Source organism: Diceros bicornis, chromosome 11 (genome assembly GCF_020826845.1).
Source record: "Diceros bicornis minor isolate mBicDic1 chromosome 11, mDicBic1.mat.cur, whole genome shotgun sequence".
Taxonomy (NCBI): Eukaryota; Metazoa; Chordata; class Mammalia; order Perissodactyla; family Rhinocerotidae; genus Diceros; species Diceros bicornis.
Window position 1 is genome coordinate 71,066,917 of NC_080750.1, and position 19,335 is coordinate 71,086,251.

At 44.5% G+C, this 19,335-nt stretch overlaps 1 protein-coding gene across 1 annotated transcript in view; it reads left to right on the forward strand.

The window, feature by feature from the left end:
* PEBP4 (phosphatidylethanolamine binding protein 4) overlaps positions 1-19,335 on the forward strand; it is a 196,969-nt gene that overhangs the window by 83,889 nt on the left and 93,745 nt on the right. Inside the window, exon 3 of the mRNA XM_058549832.1 lies at positions 18,696-18,794. Coding sequence (XP_058405815.1) covers positions 18,696-18,794 — 99 coding nt within the window. The remainder of the gene's footprint in view (positions 1-18,695; positions 18,795-19,335) is intronic.

A 19,335-nucleotide genomic window follows, 5' to 3' on the forward strand; every position in this document is an offset into this window, starting at 1 on the left:
GGTGTTCAGAGAGAATGAGGAAAATGAGAAGAATTCCAGAGAGACCCTAAGCTTGGAAATCAAAAAGCATTGGGCATGGTTGGAGAGCGAAGAGTCAAAGATGACTCACATTTTGAATTTGGTAGCTGACAAAATAGTAGTGTCATTCATAGAAATAGGGGAGTCAGAGGAGGATGGAGAGTGGGGAAGACGTGCATGTAGCTTTGGAGATGGAGGTATTTGTCCGATAACTAATTAGATTAGAGAAATGACCCACACACCATGTTGCTTACGAGCTCTTCTCTTCCTCTCCCTTCCTTCAGTTTCCTCTGCCCACTCCTTCCCTCCAGTACGGATAATATCGCAGTTCATCACTCACATGCAGTGATTTCTGCTGCCTGCTTGGCTGTCCACAAGGCTTCGAAATTTAAATAAGTCCCTCTGCTTTATCAAGACAGAAAAGTTGCAGTGGACCTGAGGGACAGAGTGCAGGCTGTGGGGAGGGAGTAGAGTACAGTGAACTCATCAGGATTTGAACTCACCCCTCGGCCGTCCGCGCCCCATTGGCACGCAGCCAGAACCCTGTGAGCCAGGCGAGAGTGTTCCTTCCCTAGCCATCTTGAGCAGGCAGGTGCTATGGAGGGACCACCATCCCCAGAGGACTGGGCAGCACAGTGGCAGAAGGCACTTGATTCAGAGATGCTGGGACATGTTGCCAACAAGTACATCTTTGTAGTATGTATGTTTTAAATTACACAAGTGTCCAGAGACCTAGGTGTGGAGGCATTTGCAACGTGTAAACAAATACTGTATTGTTGTGAATAAGAGTCAACCCCAAATCTGTCCCTCTGTCTCTGGCCCTGTGCCTGCCCTCCTGTTCAGGAAGAAGAGGGTGGAACTGGGTGACAAGGGACATGGTTTTAAATCTCAGGGAAGCCGTTCACTTGTTCACAATGACAGGCATTTATTGATCAATTAACATGTGCTGGGAACTATTCTGAGCCACTAATTAACTCAATGTGGGTAACAATCTAAGAGAAATGCACTGTGATTATTATTATCTCTATTTTATAGATAATGGACCTGAGGCCCAGAGAGTTTTAGCAACTTGCCCACGGCTGCACGGCAGCCGAGTAGGATTCACATCACTAGAGTATATTGCCTCGGACAGATCCTCTAATCCTTCTGAGCCTCAATTTGTCCATCTATGGATTCAGCACAATAGTCTCTACTTAGAGGATTTTCCCTGCAGTGGCCCCTTGCTCCCAAGAATGTGACTCTGGCCACGCCAAATTATGGCCTTTACTGACTCGGACCTGTGTCACCTGCAACCCAACATTCAGCCTTTGCCAAATCACCCTTTATTCTTCCTCGTGGACTACCCGCTTCTATAAAGACGTACCTCCCCACCCCCACACCTTCTGCACAGAAACGTTGGTCCCTCCCCTGTGGTCCCACAGCCCTTTGCGATTGTCTCTATCCCAGCGTGTCACATTGTACTGTTATTGTCTGCCTCCCTCATTTGCTTGTGAACCATTCAAGGGCATCTTTGTACAGATGGACATAGGCTGTAGCCCCAGGGAGCTGAACTAGTTGAATAAATGGGGACCTTCAACCTGAACAAAGGTGGTTGTGAGGCTGTGGTAACTGCCCTCGAATGTCCAGGGTGGGCCAGGTACAAAAAGGACTTGTTCTACACAGTTCCAGAAGAAAGAACAGGACAAAATGTGAGTTTTAAGGGGCAGTTTTTGGTTCCGTGAGATGTAGTTCTTTCTAGCAATCTGAGCTGTACTTGAATGAATCACATCCCCAGGGAGCGAGGGACACTCACCGCTGGGAGCGCCACGGGGACACTGGACGGTTGCTGGCTAGGTTTGCTGTAAAGGACACTCGGCCCCCATCTCTTCCAATTTTCTGGGTTCTGTATTCTGTCCCATTCCCAGGTAAACTTAGTCCCCCTGGGGACAGGAAAAGAGAGCGTTAGAGGGAAGCAAGGCCTGCGTGTGTGGTATATGTGCTGTCTCTGCATGCACGAGTGTTCCAGGCTGGACTAGAGAGGCAGAGGGAGGAGCTCAGGCCACTGGAGACAGGCCATTGGAGGAAGTCTCCTGGCCATCAAGGTAACTGCTACTCCAGAGACCAGTGGGAACAAACACCAAGGCCATTTGTTCACAATAACAAACTTGACCTGTGGATATTGCTTCACAGTCTTAAAAATACTTTCACACTTTTAACTCATCTTAACAGGGTTAGAATAACCCTGTTGTGTGAGACACATATTATCGCCATTTTGCAGATCATTAACCACACCTTGGTAACAGTAAATAACTTACCCCCAAACACACAGCCTATACGTGGAGCAATGGACTAGAATCCAGGTCTTCTATCATTTACTTGGGTAATCTTTTCACAACATCGGGATGCCTTTCTGAAGATCAGCCTCTGACACTCAACTTGCCAAAACTAGCACAGGAAACGATGTGTGGTAGGAATGTGTTTGGATATGAGGAAGAAAAATCCCTACCACAGGAACTTAGGGCGTTGATTTGTTTTATACAACAAGTCTAGGAGCTGGCAATCCCAGGCAGATTCAGCAGCTCAAGGACCCAGGTTCTTTCCATATTTCTGCTTCACCATCCTTAGCACAAAGGCCTTCAACGTCATGCTTGTCCCCTCTTGGTCATAGGATGGCTGCTACACAGCCAACATCACATCTACGTTCCAAGCAGGAAGAAGGGGAATGAGTAAAGGGACAAAAGACAACAAGGGTTTTCTCCTAGTGAGCCTTTGCCTTTTATTCAGGAAGAAAACCCTTCCCAGGGACTTTCTCCTACATCTTCTTGACCAGAACGTGGCCTCCCCTTGATGTAGGAGAGGCTGGGAAATCTAGTATTGTAGCTTTCTGGCCTCTATAGCAGAGGAAGATGAGGAAGAAGGATAGCTGATCCCCAGTGACCACACAACACCTTTTCCCAAATGTGTCAAATTGTGACATGAGCCCCAGCTCCTGGGTTGAGGTACCTCTGTCCACAAAGCCCAGGAGGTGTCTTCGTCAGCAGCTGTGGAGAGAAAGGCTGTCCTTCTGGATGTCAGCCTGAAATGTGAGTCGGTCCTCGGGGATGAAAGGCTTTAGGCTTAAGGGGCAACACCCGGACTGTATCCTGGCGGGACCATCAGCCCTGGTGAGGAACAGCTGTTACACTCAACCTCCCCCAGGAAGAAGGCTCTTAACTAGATTTCCCATACAGAACTTTGTGGGGGAGGTTCAAACACAACCAACCCACTATAGGCTAAATTTGTATTCCAACCAACATCATAATGAACAGTGGGAACGGAGGGTGACTTGTGTTTGTGACTTCAGCTTCTCGATTTGGTGCTCGAGCACCTTAATCTTCAGGGCTCTAGGCACAAGGGACCCCAGGTCAGGGGAAGCCTGTCCCCTTTATGTAGAGAGTGCACTAAGCAAAAGAGAAAAAACTTGGATTTTGGTCACTGGTGGATTTGGTCAGGGACTTTGGGGAACCAGACTTTAGGATGGTAGTTCTTGCCCCTAACTCTACATTAGTGTCACCTGCGAAACCGCCAAATCCACACCCATGCCTAGGCCCCACTCCAGACCCCTTAAGTCAAGGGAGCTTTGAGGAGCTCCCCTGGTGATTCTAATATTCAGGCAGGGGGAGAACTACTGCCTTGGAGAAGATGGCTCTCCACTCCACCATGAAACTCAACCTTATCAGGTCAGCTCAATCTCCCATTTAAGGACAAGTGAGTGCTGTAGGCAACAAGCCACATCCATAATCACATGAGAAAATGAGAGAAATGCAGTGCTAGACACTCCCCAGGTTCCTGTGGTCTCCAAATGGGCTTGATGGATATCTGAGTCACAAGGAGTCAAGGGCCCTGTTTTAAAATGGGCCTGGGATTTGTTTTAAATGGGTGTGGTAAGACACACAGACAGAAATGATAGTCATGCTTACAGATCCTTAGAAACAGCAGTCATGGCACACCACCCCGGGGCACACAGCGAAGCACCAGGGTCTGGCAGAAGGCAAAGGGAGTGAGGAGAATGTGTGGGTGAGAATCTTACGTGATTTTCATTGGGAAAAAAATGGGCAAGAGAGGATAAGCAGGGTAGACAGGTTTAGGATTGGCTACTTTGAATAATTGCGGTGGGCCCTGGGGCATAGGGGCTGCTCCTAGTTGTCTGGTACCTGGCCCTAGGGTAATCAGGTCAGAGGGATAGTGGCCCAGCCCAATGAAGGAGGTGGTGTGGGGTATGGGCTCTGGATTGGTAGGCTTGCATTTGAAGAGCGTGCTTTCAGGTGAGTGTTTACCTTCTCTAGGAATTGGCTAGCCCTGGGAGGGTCAGTCTTCCCAGGGTCAATGAGGCCCCAGATGTCAAAGCATCAGAAAATAAAAGACGTAATTAATATAGGCCTCACCTTCTCAGTACTTCTAGGATGGGGGACTATCTACTGAAATCCTTTTGTATTCTGTCCAAAGAATGCTTTTCATTCCTCCTCTCTGGGAAAGGCACACAGAATCCTCAAATGGCAAGGTGGAGGGAGAAGGCCTCGGAGACTTTTGAGTGCACCTCCATGTCAGGGGAGCCCCTCTGCCCAGGCATCTCTGCCTTACAGAGGGGTGGCACACTGGTCTGCCTCTGGGAACGACCACTCTTGTGCCATGCTGACCCATCCCTCACATGAATCAGCCTAATAGATCCCACTGTCCATCACTGTGCGCATTTAGGTCCACTCTTCACCCCACCACCTGCAGGAATTCTCTCTCTAAGACCAGTCTCTGACCATGTCACCCCTACACCCCCATTTACAAACCTCCCAGGCATATACAACATTGTCCGTCTCCCCCATCAATGTTGCTGGCCTCCTCCACTGCCCCCTCCAGTTCCCCACCCCTCAGCCTTGGGAACTCTGTGCTCCTGACACAAAACAACTTGCTGCTCCCTTTTGTATCTCTGTGGCTTTGCACATGCTGTTTCCTTTGCTTGGCATGGCCTTCCCTCCTGGGCAAACTTCCATTCATCAGGACCCAGCTCAGAGACAACATCCTCTGTGAGGCCTTATTTCATCAGCCCAGGCAGAGTTAATCAGCTCCTCAGGTTTGCTCCTGCAGCACCCGCAGTATGCCTGAGAGCACAGAGAGCACTTGGATTATTTGCGTGTACCTCCAGCTCCCTGTTAGACCTCTCTCTCCTCCATGGCAGAGGCCATGTCTCTCTCATCTTTTACCCTCAGCCCCTCTCATGGTGCTTAGTATATGATAAGGGCTCAGTCAATGCTTGTTGAATGAATGAATGAATGAATGAACAAGTGAACCATCTGGGGCAGGTGCAATGTTTCTTTCATTTATTCATTAAAAATATTTATTGAGTGTCTACTGTGCTCTATAGGGGATATAATGGCGAGCAGACACCATCCCTGCTTTCGAGGAGGTTATAGCCTTGTGGGAGACACAGACATTAATTAAAAACTATGCCTTCAGGAAAAAAAGAAATATGCCAATGAACGTATAATTGATTGTAAACTGAGGTGAGTGTCTGAGGGAGAGAAATGTGAGAATGTTTAACAAAGGAACTTAACCTAGAACAGGGGTCAGGGGACACCTGAAACTGACCCCTGAAGTGAGTTCTGAAGTATGAATAGGAGTTTACTAGATGGGGGAGTGGAGGGTGGGGGGTGGGAGTGAGGAAGCATTCCAGACACAAAGAAAACATATGCAAAAGCCGTGAGGTGGAAGGGAGCAGGGCAACCTCTAGAAACGGCAAGGCCCCTGCGAGTGGAGTGAGTGCAAGGGGCCAGTGCACAAGATGATAAGGAGAGGTAGGCAGGGGCCAGATTATTCAAGGCCTCATAGAGCACATTCAGGACCATGGAAAGCCAGTGAAGGATTTTAAGCAGCAGGATAACACGATCTTATTTGTGTTTTGAAAAAATATTCTGGATCAGGCTGGGAGTCAATTGATTAGGGGGTCAAAGCAGACATGAAGAAACCAGTTAGGAAGCTGTTACAGTACACAAGAAAAAGATGATGGCAGCTTGGGCTGACATGGTGGTAGTGAAGATGAGGGGAAACCAGTGGATTTGAGAGATGTTTGGGAGGCAGAATTGACAAGACTTGGTGGGTATTGGAAGTGGAGAGCAAAAGGGATGATCATAAAAAAGATGACTCCTGAGTTTCTGGTTTGCAATACCAGATGGAGGGTGCCTTCATTCATGGAAATAGGAAACTCGGGAAGACCAGGCAATGTTGTTGGGATGATTAGCATGAAGGGAAACAGCCAAGGGGAGACGTGAAGTGGGTTGTTAGGCATGGGAGCTCAGAGTGTTATGGGTTAAAGAAATAAATGTGGCTCTGGGTTGATACTCCTGAGGAGATTAGAGTGATAAAGGAGAGCCTAGGATCCAGCCCTGAGGAAAACGAACCTTGAGAAAGACTAATGGCATGGAATCACAGAAATCAAAGGAAGAAGGCATTTTAATAAAAAAACAGTGGCCCACCTTAGCAAGTGCAGCTGAGAGAGATGCCAACTATGATGAGGATTGGAAAGTGTCCATTGGATTTGGTGACATGGAGGTAGTGACACTAGCAAGGGCTATAGCAGAAGTGATGAGGGCAGAGCAGGCTAAAGAGTAAGTGGAAAGTGAAGAAAGGGAGATGTGGAGTTTGCCTGTGAAGCGAGCAGGAGGTGAGGGTGGAGGATAGCTGAGGAGGCTATGGAGCCAAGGAAGGCATTTTTTTTTTAAAGATGACATAGACTTGATCATTTTTTAATGAAGAGGAGGAATAGGAGAATGGAATATTGGGGAGAGAGAAAGTATTCAGGAAAGAGATGGAGGGCAGAGGGTCCAAAGGTGGAGGAAATTATCTCATCCCTCTTGGGGGCTTAGGCCATTCAACTTTTCTAATATAACAGGAAGGGAGAAGAAGAGGTTGAGTGTAGATACACTTAAGGTTTGCAGGTTTTGGGGCAGACCTTGAAGAACTTGCCATACGATGACTTCAGATTTCTCTGAGAAGTTATCGCCGAGAAAGTTATCTGCCAAGGGATGGTTAGGGGGAGTTGGGGAGGCTGGAGGTTTAAGAACATCAGAGAGGGTTTGAAATTTTGGAAAGCCATTATCAAGAGTGGGAGATTAAATTGACTTGAGGAATGCAGAGCAGTATTGAGGGCTCATAATGATGCTGGTGATCAAAAGCTATGGCGAAACCAACCTGCCATGTGATATGACTTCTCCCGGAGTGCTCACTGCTCAGTTCACACACCGAAGTAAAAGAAAGTTGGGTTTACCCAGCTTTGGGGTTTTTGAAGGAAATATGTTTAGATGATAGACTGACAAAAGAATTCAGGTTCGGCAATTTGGGACACAAGTGAAGAAAGGAGGGAGCTGATGGGCTGGGAGAAAGAACAGTTACCAATGGTCTGGAGGTCAAAGATTCGTCCTGGTAGGCATAGTTGAAGAAGCAAGCTGGACAGAGAAGAGGTTGTGGCCAGATTTTTGAAGGTGGAGCAGTTTGGGGAGATGACAGTTTCAGGGTGTGACTGTGGGAGTTGATGGTTGAGATAGAGAAAGAGAAGATTGCCTGAGCTGTGAAGATGCAGGAACCAGAGAGGCTATGGCACTGGATGGGTGTTCCACATATTTGCTGAAGTCACCAAGATGACAGCAGGACTTAGGAAAGAGAGGAAGGCTGCCAATGAGCAAGTGCCAATGTCTTTGATGAATGAGCAGGAGCAACCAGAGGGCCATAGGTGATAGCAACCAGGACAGAAAGAGGATGTATGGTTGAATGGCCTAAGCCACAAAGAAGGACATGGCAGCAGGAAGCAATGACTCCTCCCGGGCTCCTGACCCTGGGGTTTATGGGACATGAGAGAACACATACCAGCACTTGAGAGGAAGGGGCTCAAGGGGAAGAGGCTCTTCCGGGGGAGAGCCAGGCAAGGAAGTGGACCGAACAATTTATGGAGAGATAGAGGATGGAGGGGAGATGGCTTGTTATCCACTGGCATTTCCAGAGGACAGAGTGGAAGTGTTTGGAGGTGGATAAGGAATAGAGGACTGGCTCAGAGGCAAAGAAGAAAAAAGCATTTAGGGCATAATGGTGTGGTAGAGGACCAATGGCAGGGAAGGAGGTGGGGGGGCTTTGACCGAAGAAAACCACGATGGGAGACAGGGGAGACTGGGGCTCAACAGTCTCTCTGAAGGTGGCTAGTGGGGCAGTGGACAGAAGCCTTGGCTCCCTGGGCCTGGGGAGTCAGTGTCAGTGGGTGCTCTCTGCTCACCTGGGTTGCAGTGGCTATCCCTGAAGTTGACATTTCCCTACCAGAATAATCAGTGCCATGGTGAGCGACAGTAAGTAGACAACCTCATGCACAGATGGTAGTGGAGGGCAGAAGCCAGAGAGTCAAGGATGAGGTAAATCCAGCCCTGATGACTGTTCAGAGTAGTGTTCCAAGCCAAGAGCCCCTTCCTCCACCTTCTTCCTTTCCATTCTCCCCACTGCTCCCATTTTCCCTAACTCCTAGTTGAGACACACCTGTTAAAATTCCTCCTGGAATAATAAGAAGATAGATTAAAAAGGGGCAAAAGATTCACACAGACATTTCACCAAGATCTACAAATAGTCAATAAGGACATGAAAAGATGCTCAACGTCACTAGTCGTTAGGGAAATGTAAATTAAAAACACAATGAGATGCCACTTTCCACCTGCTAGAGTGGCTACAATCAAAAAGACAGACAATAACAAGTGATGGTAAGGATGTGGAGAAATTGGAACCTTCACACTCTGATGGGATTGCAAAATGGTGCAACAACTTTGGAAAAACAGTTTGGCAGTTTCTTAATATGTTAAACATAAATTTACCATGTGACCCAGCTATTCCACTCTAGCTGTCTTCCCAAGAGAACTGAAAATGTATGTCCGCACAAAGACTTGTAGCAAATGTTCATAGCAGCATGATTCATAATAGCAAAAAGTAGAAACAGCCCAAATGTTCATCAACTGGATAAACAAAATCCATACAAATATCCATATGATGGAATACTATTTGGCAATTAAAAGAGATGAAGTCCTGATACATGCTACAACATGGTTGAACTCAAAAACATTATGCTGAATGACAGAAGCTAGGCACAAAAGACCACATATTATGTGATTCTGTTTATATGAAATCTTCAGGGAAGGCAAAAAGGAGAGTGTAGAGACAGAAAGCAGATTGGTGTTTGCCTAGAGCTGGGGAAGGGAACAGGGACAGATTGCAAATGGGCACAAGGTTTCTTTTCAGGGTAATGAAAATGTCCTAAATGTAGATTATGGTGATGGTTGCACAGCTCTGTTAATTTACTAAAAATCATTGAAATATATGCTTAAAAGGGGTGAAATATGTGGTATGGAAATTATACTTCAATATAACTGTTTAAAAAAATTCATCCAGAAAATTCCAGATCTAATTCTACTTCTGTGTTGTCATCATCATCTCAAAGCACTGGGGTTTGTAACGTGGCTTCCTTGCCTGGCTCCCACCCTGTGCTACGAGCCAAGAGCCCTGATCTGGCAGCTGCCCTGCACCTGGCTGCCGGCCAGACATGGAGCGAGGACTCCCCGAGCTCTCCCTGCCCCAAAGGAACAAGGCCATCCCTCTTTACCACTCGGCATCAGGGAGAGACACTGGAGACTGACATCTCCAAGGTAACACCATGTGATTACTATACATTTCAATTTATTTCATAATTTTGGTTTATTTTTAGCAGATGATATATGTTCACATGGCTCAAAAATCGAAATAATAGAACAGGCATATAGGAGAGCTCTCCATCCCCCTCTGTCCCAACTACCCATATCACCACCACCACACATCCTCTATTCAGCTTTTTTTTTTTTAAGTATCCTTCCAGAGTTTGTTTATACAAATACAAACCAATGTAAAGAAATATCTTATTTTCTCTTTCTTATATAACAACAAGGTACTAGAAACACTGTTCTGTACCTTGCTTTTTTCACTTAATTCATCCTGGAGAGCTTTTCCTATCAAACCTTAGAGATCGTTGTTTTTACAGCTATGAAGCATTCCATTGTGAGTATGTATCCAATCCCCAACTGATGGACACGAGTTATTTCCAACTTTTGCATTATGGACAGGGCTGAAATGAATACCTTATATACAAATCATTTCATAAATGTGCAGATATCTTCAAGGGGAAAAATCACAGAAATGGGATAGCTGAGTCTAAAGGTAAACTGCCCCCATTTTGCATTCCTACAACAACGTCTGAAGCTTCCTCACAGCCTTGCCAACAGAGAGTGCTGTCAGGCTCCGGGATTTGTAAAATGTTTGACAAGGACATTGATTCCATCCTGCTTTCTTCAAGCAAAATTACTTTCTTTTTTTTATTTTTAAATTTTATTTTATTGTGGTAATAACGAGATCTACTCTCTTAGATTTTAAAGTGTACAATACAATATTATTAACTACAGGCACAGCGTTGTACAGCAGATCTCTAGAACTTATTCATCTTGCATAATTCAAACTCTGTAGCCGTTGAACAGCAGCTCCTCATTTCTCCCTCCCCTGTACCCCTGGCAACCACCATTCTACTCTCTGCTTCTATGAGTTTGACTATTTTAGATACCTCATGTAAGTGAAATCATACAGTTTTTGTTCTTCTGTGACTGGCTTATTTCACTTAGCATAATGTCCATGTCGTTGCAAATGACCAAATTTCTTTTTTTAAGGATGAATAATATTCCATTGTAGGTATATACTACGTTATCTTTAGCCATTCATCCATTGATGGACAATTAGGTTTGCTTCCACATCTTGGCTATTGTGAATAATGCTGTAATGAACATGGGAGTGCAGATATGTCTTCGAGATCCTGATTTCAATTCTTTTAGATAAATACCCAGAAGTAGGATTGATGGATCATATAAGCAGGATTACTTTCACATTATATCTAGACAGTTCAGGACCCACTGAATGGATGTTAGAACCTGAAGGAAAGTAGACCATCTAGCTCAGTCACCTCCTTTTCTAGGAACAAGCCAGAGAGGAGAAAGACTTAGCTAAGATTCCCAGTCCACAGTGCAATGAGCATTCATGGCTACCTATTGCATGCCCGCCATTTACTAGGTCTGTGTGATACCCCCAAAGAAGTATAAAATGGCCTCTGTCTCAGGCAAGAAGACATGTGGCAAGTACAAAAATCTCCAGAGATGAATCCATTATTGGAAGTGTTGACTGCATGCCTTGCTCTCGGCTGTGCCTAGAGAATGGGCCACCGCGGTCAGACATTAGTGTCACGTACCAGGAGACTGGCTGATCTCCTCTACCCCCACCCTAGCCAGCTGTCTGCTCCAAGGACCTGCAGAGAATAAGTAGCAGCCTGGGTCAGACTTCAAGGAGTCTAGCTAAGAGCCAAGCTCTTGAACAGCCTGTTTCCCAGTTTATCTGGTGTACACCACCCCCACCTCTGCCAGATATTTGCTAGGGAGCTTCTGTTAGCAATCAGGGTCTTTGAAAGGACTGGGAACCAGCTCCCAGATTGCATTGAGAGAGAAGGTGCAAGACCATAGCCACTGAAGCCTTCTCCTTCCTGCCGAGTTTTTGAAGAGGTCTGCTATGGGGTTGCATAGCAGGGAGGGCATCTGGGGTAAACCTCAGGATGTAACCACCTCAGAGAGCACCATGCAGCAGGGACTCACCCACAAAGACCAATCTCCTGGTTCACCAGTAAAGAAGCAGACACCAGTGCAGGAGAGCTGCAGGTGGGTGTGGGGAGGAGCAGTGACAGGAGGTGGGAAGGAAGAGAGGCCTGCCATTCCCCTGAGTATTGTTTGACCAGGAGAAGAATGAGAGTTTGGGGACTTCTTACAGTGGCTTTTTTTAAAGTACAAATGTTTTTTTTTTAAGTGTAAAAGCAATGCATTTTATTGAAGAAACTTTGGAAAATGCAGAAAAGCTTGAAGAAGAAAATAGTTCATAATTACCCATCATTTAGAGATAATCAGTCAACAATTCATTTCCTATCTTCCTAGTTCTGTTTCTGTGGAGAGGTATATATGCATGATATATGTCTTTGGTCTTCTCTTTTGGTTCACAAAGACAATGAGATCAGATATTATATAAGATTTCGTAATCTACCCGTTGTTTCTACATCCCTTAAAAACTTGGGATAAAGGTTAAAAAAAAGTATGTCAATTTTATAGACAAAAATGGGATTTTATTTATAATTTGCATATCTGATTATGAGTGAAACTGAACATTTGTTCATATGTTTGTTGATCATTTGTATTTCTTATTTTATGAATTGCCTGCTCACGTCATTTATCTATTTTTCCATTGGGTTATTACTCTTTTTCTTATAGATTTTAAAAATACTTTATATATTAAGAATATTAACCCTTTATCATAGATCTCGTAACTATTTTCTCCCAGCTTATTCTTTGAATTTTATTTTGCTTTCTTTTTTTGTCATATAAAAGTTTCTTTTTGTGTGTGTGTGAGGACGATCAGCCCTGAGCTAACATCCATGTTAATCCTCCTCTTTTTGCTGAGGAAGACTGGCTCTGAGCTAACATCTATTGCCAATCCTCCTCCTTTTTTTTTTTTGTCCCCAAAGCCCCAGTAGATAGTTGTATGTCATAGCTGCACATCCTTCCAGTTGCTGTATGTAGGACACGGCCTCAGCATGGCCGGAGAAGCGGTGCGTCGGTGTGCTCCCCATCGGAACCCGGGCGGCTAGTAGCAGAGCACGCGCACTTAACCACTAGGCCACGGGGTCGGCCCTAAAAGTTTCAAAATTATATCTAGTTAAATATATCAATCTTTTCCTTCATGCCATTTACTGTTAGTTTGCTGTGTACTCTTCCAGATATTTTCTATGCATATGCAAATATATCTATAAATATATATATAGTTAGATACATAAAGTTTTCCTGCACATTTTAGATGACACCGTACACACTATTCTGCAACTTACTTATTTTGCTTACTAGTGTGTTGTGGATATTTTCCCATATTAAAATATAAAGATCTAACTCTAACAAAGTATTCCATTATACGAATTTACTGTAAGTTTTTTAAATCAGTTTTTAAAGATTTTTTTTTTCATTTTTACACTTAAATCTGGAAGTTTTTGGTGTATGAGAGAAATAGACTGAAGTTTACTTATTCAGCTTGGTGAGCCAGTTGTCTCAATAGCACTTATAAAATAATCTACCCTTTCCTCGCTGATCTGAAATAACTTTGTCATATATTAAATATCATATATTTAATGATGATGTGATCATATATTAAATATACTTTTATGTTAAGAATGTGATTTTCTCTCTAGATTCTCTATTTTGCTTCCTTTACTTACTAATTCCCTACTCAACTCCACATTGTTCTAATTATTGTGGCTTTATAGTACATTTTAATATCTACAAAACCAATACCATCCCGCTATTTCATCTTTTTCAATATTGCCTTGGCTAATTCTTTTTTTTTTCCTGCTTTTATTCTGAGCTTTAGAATCATTCCATGAAGTTCCCAAAACAACATCTATTTAGGATTTTGATTGGAATTGTGTTAAATTAACTAATTAATTAAGGGATTATTGACATATTTGCAAATGATTATTTCAATTTAAAAGCACAGTATGTCTCTCTCCATCTATTCAAGTTTTCTTTTTATGTACATCAGTAATGTTTTGGTTTCTTTGTATAAGTCTTGGATTTTTCTTCAAGTTTATTCCTAGATATTTTATATTTTTTATTACAATTGTAAATGGTATTTTAAAAGTGTACTTTCTGACTATTAGAGTCTGTAGGAAAGTAGTGATTTTGTGTGCGTTTTCACTTTACGGAACATTAGTCTAGTTTCCAGGTGATTCTTTTGAATTTCTTATGGAAGCAATCGTGTCATTTGCAAAAAAACTAATAAAAAGACAGAAAGAGGATAGATGGTTTTATTTCTTCTTTTACAGTATTTATACTTTGTTTCTTTTTGTTTTCGCATTGCTTTGGCTAGGACCAATTCTTGGATGCATCAATTAGACAATTTTTCTCTCCGGGATTCCATTGAGATCACACACACACACACACACACGCTCTTTAGGACATAATCCTACTTTCCCCCTAATATTTTCATCTGTTTATCCTTTTCTTCTGAGTTCTTAGAGATATCCTTGGGCTTTACCTTCAAATTCTCTAATTTAATTTCTTATAGCATCTAATAAGTGGTTTACTGCTTCTTTTGGATTTTAACATTCAACAAACAGTATTTTTATCTCTAACCACTCGTCTTTGAAAGGTTGCCAGTGATCTCCCAGTTGTCTTGGTGAATGCTGCTTTGTGATCCTCTCCCTTGAGGGCTCTGTTGTACTGACCCTATCCCCACTTTCCTTGAACCCTTTTTTCTCTTGGCGTCCAATGACACTATGCTCCCTGATTATCCTCCTAACCCCCTTCTCCTCAGTCTCTCCTCTCCCCACCCCTCTGAGTTCCCGGCGTTCTTCTGTTCTCATTCTAAAATTCTCCCCAGCAATCTCATCCATCCTCATGTCCACTACACGCATGTCAAGTCTTTTTTTTTTTTTAATTGTGGTAACATTGGTTTATAACATTATTTAAATTTCAGGTGTACATCGTTATACTTCTATTTCTGCGTAGATTACACCATGTTCACCACCCAAATACTAATTACAATCCATCACCACACACATGTGCCTAATCACCCCTTTCACCCTCCTCCCTCCCCACTTCCCCTCTGGTAACCACCAATCCAATCTCTGTCTCTATGTGTTTGTTGTTGTTTTTATCTTCTACTTATGAGTGAGATCATACGGTATTTGACCTTCTCCCTCTGACTTATTTCACTTTGCATAATACCCTCAATGTCCATCCATGTTGTCACAAATGGCTGGATTTCATCATTTCTTATGCCACATGCCAAGTCTTGAGAGTGCTCCAGCCTCATAGTTCTATTCCAAGGACGTCTCTTCTGGCATGTTTCAACACCAAACTCGCTGTCTCCCAAATTTGTTACTCCTGGTATTTATGCTACCATAGTCCACCTAGTTGCCCAAGATAGAATCTCATAGTCATCCTGGACATCTCCCTCTCCCGCATCTTCCCTGTCCCATTACCTCATGCTGGTGATTCTAGGTACGAATGCCTCTCCTTTCTCTCTATCTCTATTACTCCTACTTGAATTTTCAAGCCCTCGTGATCCCTCTTCACAGTACCCCAGTTGTCTTTTTTTCTCCTCTGCCTTTAGTCTTTTACTCTTCCTCATCTTGCGTCTTCCCAAAGCCACATTTTTTTTTAGTGGGCATTCACACTAGTTTTGTTTTTTGGTTTTTTTTGAGGAAGATTGGCCCTGTGCTGACATCTGTTGCCAATCTTCCTCTTTTTCTTTTTTCTCCCAAAAGCCCCAGTACATAGCCATGCATCATAGTTGTAGAGTTGTATCTCTTTGACATGGGACCCCACCTCAGCATGGCTCAATGAGCGGTGAGCAGGTCTGCGGCAGGATCCGAACCAGCGAACCCCCGGGCTGCCAAAGCGGAATGTGCGAACTTAACTGCTACGCCGCCGGGCCAGCCCTCCAAAGCCACATTTAATCATGCCAGTTGTCTATTCAAACAATTTCCACGGGTCCTGTTGCAAAACAAATTATAAATGACTTAGGACATGTAAGGCTTTCTATTATCAGGACTCAGTAACCTTTCAGCTTTGTCACCCAACATTCCTTTCTAGATGCCCTATCTCCCAGTACACCAAGATTCTCGCCATTCCCCAGACACCTCATACCTTTGCACACACCCTTCCCTTTGCCTCTAGAGTCCTTTACCTGACCCTTTGCCTGCTCATCCTTCAAAATCAAGCTGGAAAGACAACTCTATGAAGCCTTTCTAGGCTCCCTCCTCTGTCCTCCTTTAGTGCGTGACAAATGCTCCTCTGCTCAGGCACTTCACATGTTGTGCTACAGTTATGTCTGTCTGTCTCTTCCTCCAGATCCAGAGGAGGCCCAGGACTCTTCTGCATTTATCTTACTTCTTATCCTCTCACTCCCTTCTCTTCCATCATACTCACCAGTCTAAGTCCCTACCCAAGGTAAACTCAACAGCCACTTCTTCCACATCTGCACTTGAACAGTTAAAAAGCACACAACTGTAGAATGCAATATTACCTAGTAACCTTACTACATACCTATGATATATGCAGTTTCTCACTTTCCAAAATGACGGTTTCACACCTTCTTCTCTGTCCCCAGACTTCCCATATAATCCCTCTTCCCCTGATGACCTTGCTTCTAATTCGTTGAGAAAAATAGAAGGAATCAGAAGACAATGTTGTCATTCCTCACCCCCACATCTTCCAATTCCCTTGCATCTGAATCTGTGTCCTCTGCACCTACCAAAGCCTGGGCCCCCCACTTTTGATCTGGATCCTGTCCCCTCCCATCTCCCCAGAATCATTCCTCTTGCAATGATCCCCTTGCTCCTCTCTGCCTTCTATACCTCCGTTTCCACTGGATTATTTCCATTCACTGCAAACATGCCTGACTGTCATCCATCTCTTAAAAAATCATAATAAAAAAAGATCTTGGGGCAAGCCCAGTGGCGCAAGTGGTTAAGTGCGCACGCTCTGCTGCAGTGGCCTGGGGTTCGCAGGTTCAGATCCCGGGCACGCACTGACGCACCTCTTGTTAAGCCATGCTATGGCGGCGTCCCACATAAAGTAGCAGAAGATGGCCACGGATGTTAGCTCAGGGCCAACCTTCCTCAAGAAAAAAAAGGGGGGGGGCGAGGATTGGCAGCAGGTGTTAGCTCAGGGCTAGTCCTCCTCACAAAACAAAACAAAACAAAACAAAACAAAAAGATCTCTTGACTCTTCCTTCCCATCTAGTAACAGCCACTCCATGTCTCAGCTGTCCTTCACACTCAAATTTCTTTTTTTTATCATCTTCACCTATTCTGATCAAATATTAGTCCTTTCTACTCCACTGAAGCTGGTCTTGCCAAGATAACAGTGATCTCCAAGTTGTCAAATCACATTGTCACGTGTGTGTCCTCATCTTGCTCTACGTTTCAGCAGCATTCATCATGGTTGACCACTTCCTCCACCTTGGAACACTTTCCGCCCCAGCTTTCATGATACCTACTCTTCAGGAGTCCCCCCACCTCCCTGGTTTCACAGTCTCCTTTGCCAGATTCTCCTCTCTCTCAGTGTTAGCGTGTTCTAGAGTTCAGTCATGACACCTTTTTTCTTCTTCATGTCTAATCTCTCCATGAATAATCTCATTATTCTATGGATTTAAGGATTCTATGGATATGTCAGCAACTCCAAAATTCATATGTCCAGTCCTGACCTCTCCTCTAAACTCCTGTCTCTGACTGGTATATTTGATTGCCTTCTAAGAGGCATTTCAAACTTAACATGTGTAAAACAGAGCTCTCAATAACCCCCTTCAAACATTCTCCTCTCCAGTCTTCTCTACGTAGTTAAATGGCACCATTCATCCAGCTGCTCAAGCCAAAAACCCAGGAGTCATCCTCGGCTTCTTTTTCCCACCCCCTCGTCACTGCCCTACTGTCCAGTCCATCAGCAAATCACATTGATTCTACCTAAAAATACTTCCCCAATCCATCTACTTGTTTCTATCTCCATTGCTGCTATTCTAGTCCAAGAAGCCATCATCCTTCACTTTACCACTGCAATAGCTTCCTAACTGGCCTCCCGGCTTCCACTTCTGCCTCCTGCTGACCATTCATTCTCCACCCAGCCACCAAAACAACCTTTTAAAAACACAAATCAGAGCATATCGCTCTCCTGGCTAAAGCCCTGTAGTGGTTCTGCATTGCACTTAGAATAAAACCCCACTCTTCACCAAGGCCTACAAAGCCTTCTGTGGTCTAGCCCTCACCCACCCCTCCAACCCTGCCATGTCCCTTCTCCCCCTTGCTTGCCGCTGGCCACATGGCATTCTTTCTGTTCCTCAAACCCTCGCTTTCTCCCACCTGTTTCTTCTTCTCAGAATGTTTCTCCCTCTCACCCCACCCTATTTTGCTTTAATCCTAGCACTAATCACAACTTGACCTTTCCTTGTTTTTTGCGTGTTTTTTAAAATCTGTGTCTCTTACGTAGAATAAAAGCTTCCTGAAAGCATGGGTCACACCGTCCCATGCTCTGTTGGGTCCCTAGCATCTAGAAGAGTTTCTGACACATAGTAGGTATTCAGTAAGTGCTTGTCGAAGGAATGAATGAATCCTAGTACTGCTTGCAGTTGACACAGTTCCTAACAGAGAGGAAGCTCTTGTGCAGTTGCTGAATGAATGGCTAAGTCTGTCTGACTCCACCGTGAGCGTCCTGAGAACAGAAGCCCTGTTTCCGGTTTCCTTGTTTCCTCCAGAGCACCAAGCACGATGCTTGGGACTTCTGGGTGCTTAGTAAATAGGCTTGTTTGACTTCTTCTTCTTTATAAAGGGAAAGCCAAGCTATCGAGCTGACTACTTAATAGACTTCATTTCTCTGAGAATAAACGTGTGACACAAGAGGAATGTCATGAGAACCAGGGTGAATTGGGTAGGAAGCTATGGGGTTGGTCAGCCATTCTCAGCTGGAATTGAGGTGAAAGGAGAGTCTGCACCTTTTCGTTTTCCAGAATTCTAGATGCTACATTTCCTTTTGGTGAATGTGTTACAGGGCGCAACCTACATGCTGGTGATGGTGGATCCAGATGCCCCCAGCAGGTCTTCTCCCAAAGCCCAATTCTGGAGACATTGGCTGGTGACAGACATCAAGGTAAGCAGGCCAGGAGGCGCTTTCTGATTTATTTGGGATTATAGCTGGAAGATTATCATTCTGTGCGGTTCTCAGCTCTCCATAAGGAGGGTTGAGGACTCTGATGAGCGAGGACTTCTGTGTCAGATCACCTGCAGCACCCAGCTGTCACAGCCCCTCCCAAAATTTCTGACAATTTCAAAAAATGTCCCAGAACCAGTGGTACACAGGTAAATGAGCTCTCAGGATAAAGGGTGGGAGGGGGAAAGCCCCAATTTGTAGTGTTTGCTGATTTCTTTAGTGTAAATATTCCCACCATGGCCAATTTCAAGCTACTGAGGATTTAATGACTGACTCAAAAAATTTCTGAAAATTTAACCATTGGCTCCAGCACACCACTGCCAGGGGCCTGGATTTGGGGCACCGGGTGATTTTGTGCCAGGTGGCAGAACTGGCCAGGGAGCCTGCAGAAGCTCCTCCTCCAGGTAGGCTGGGGGGCATGGAGGAGACATGGCAATTCCTTTTCTTTGTACAGAAACAAGTGGCCTCCCCTCATTTTTGC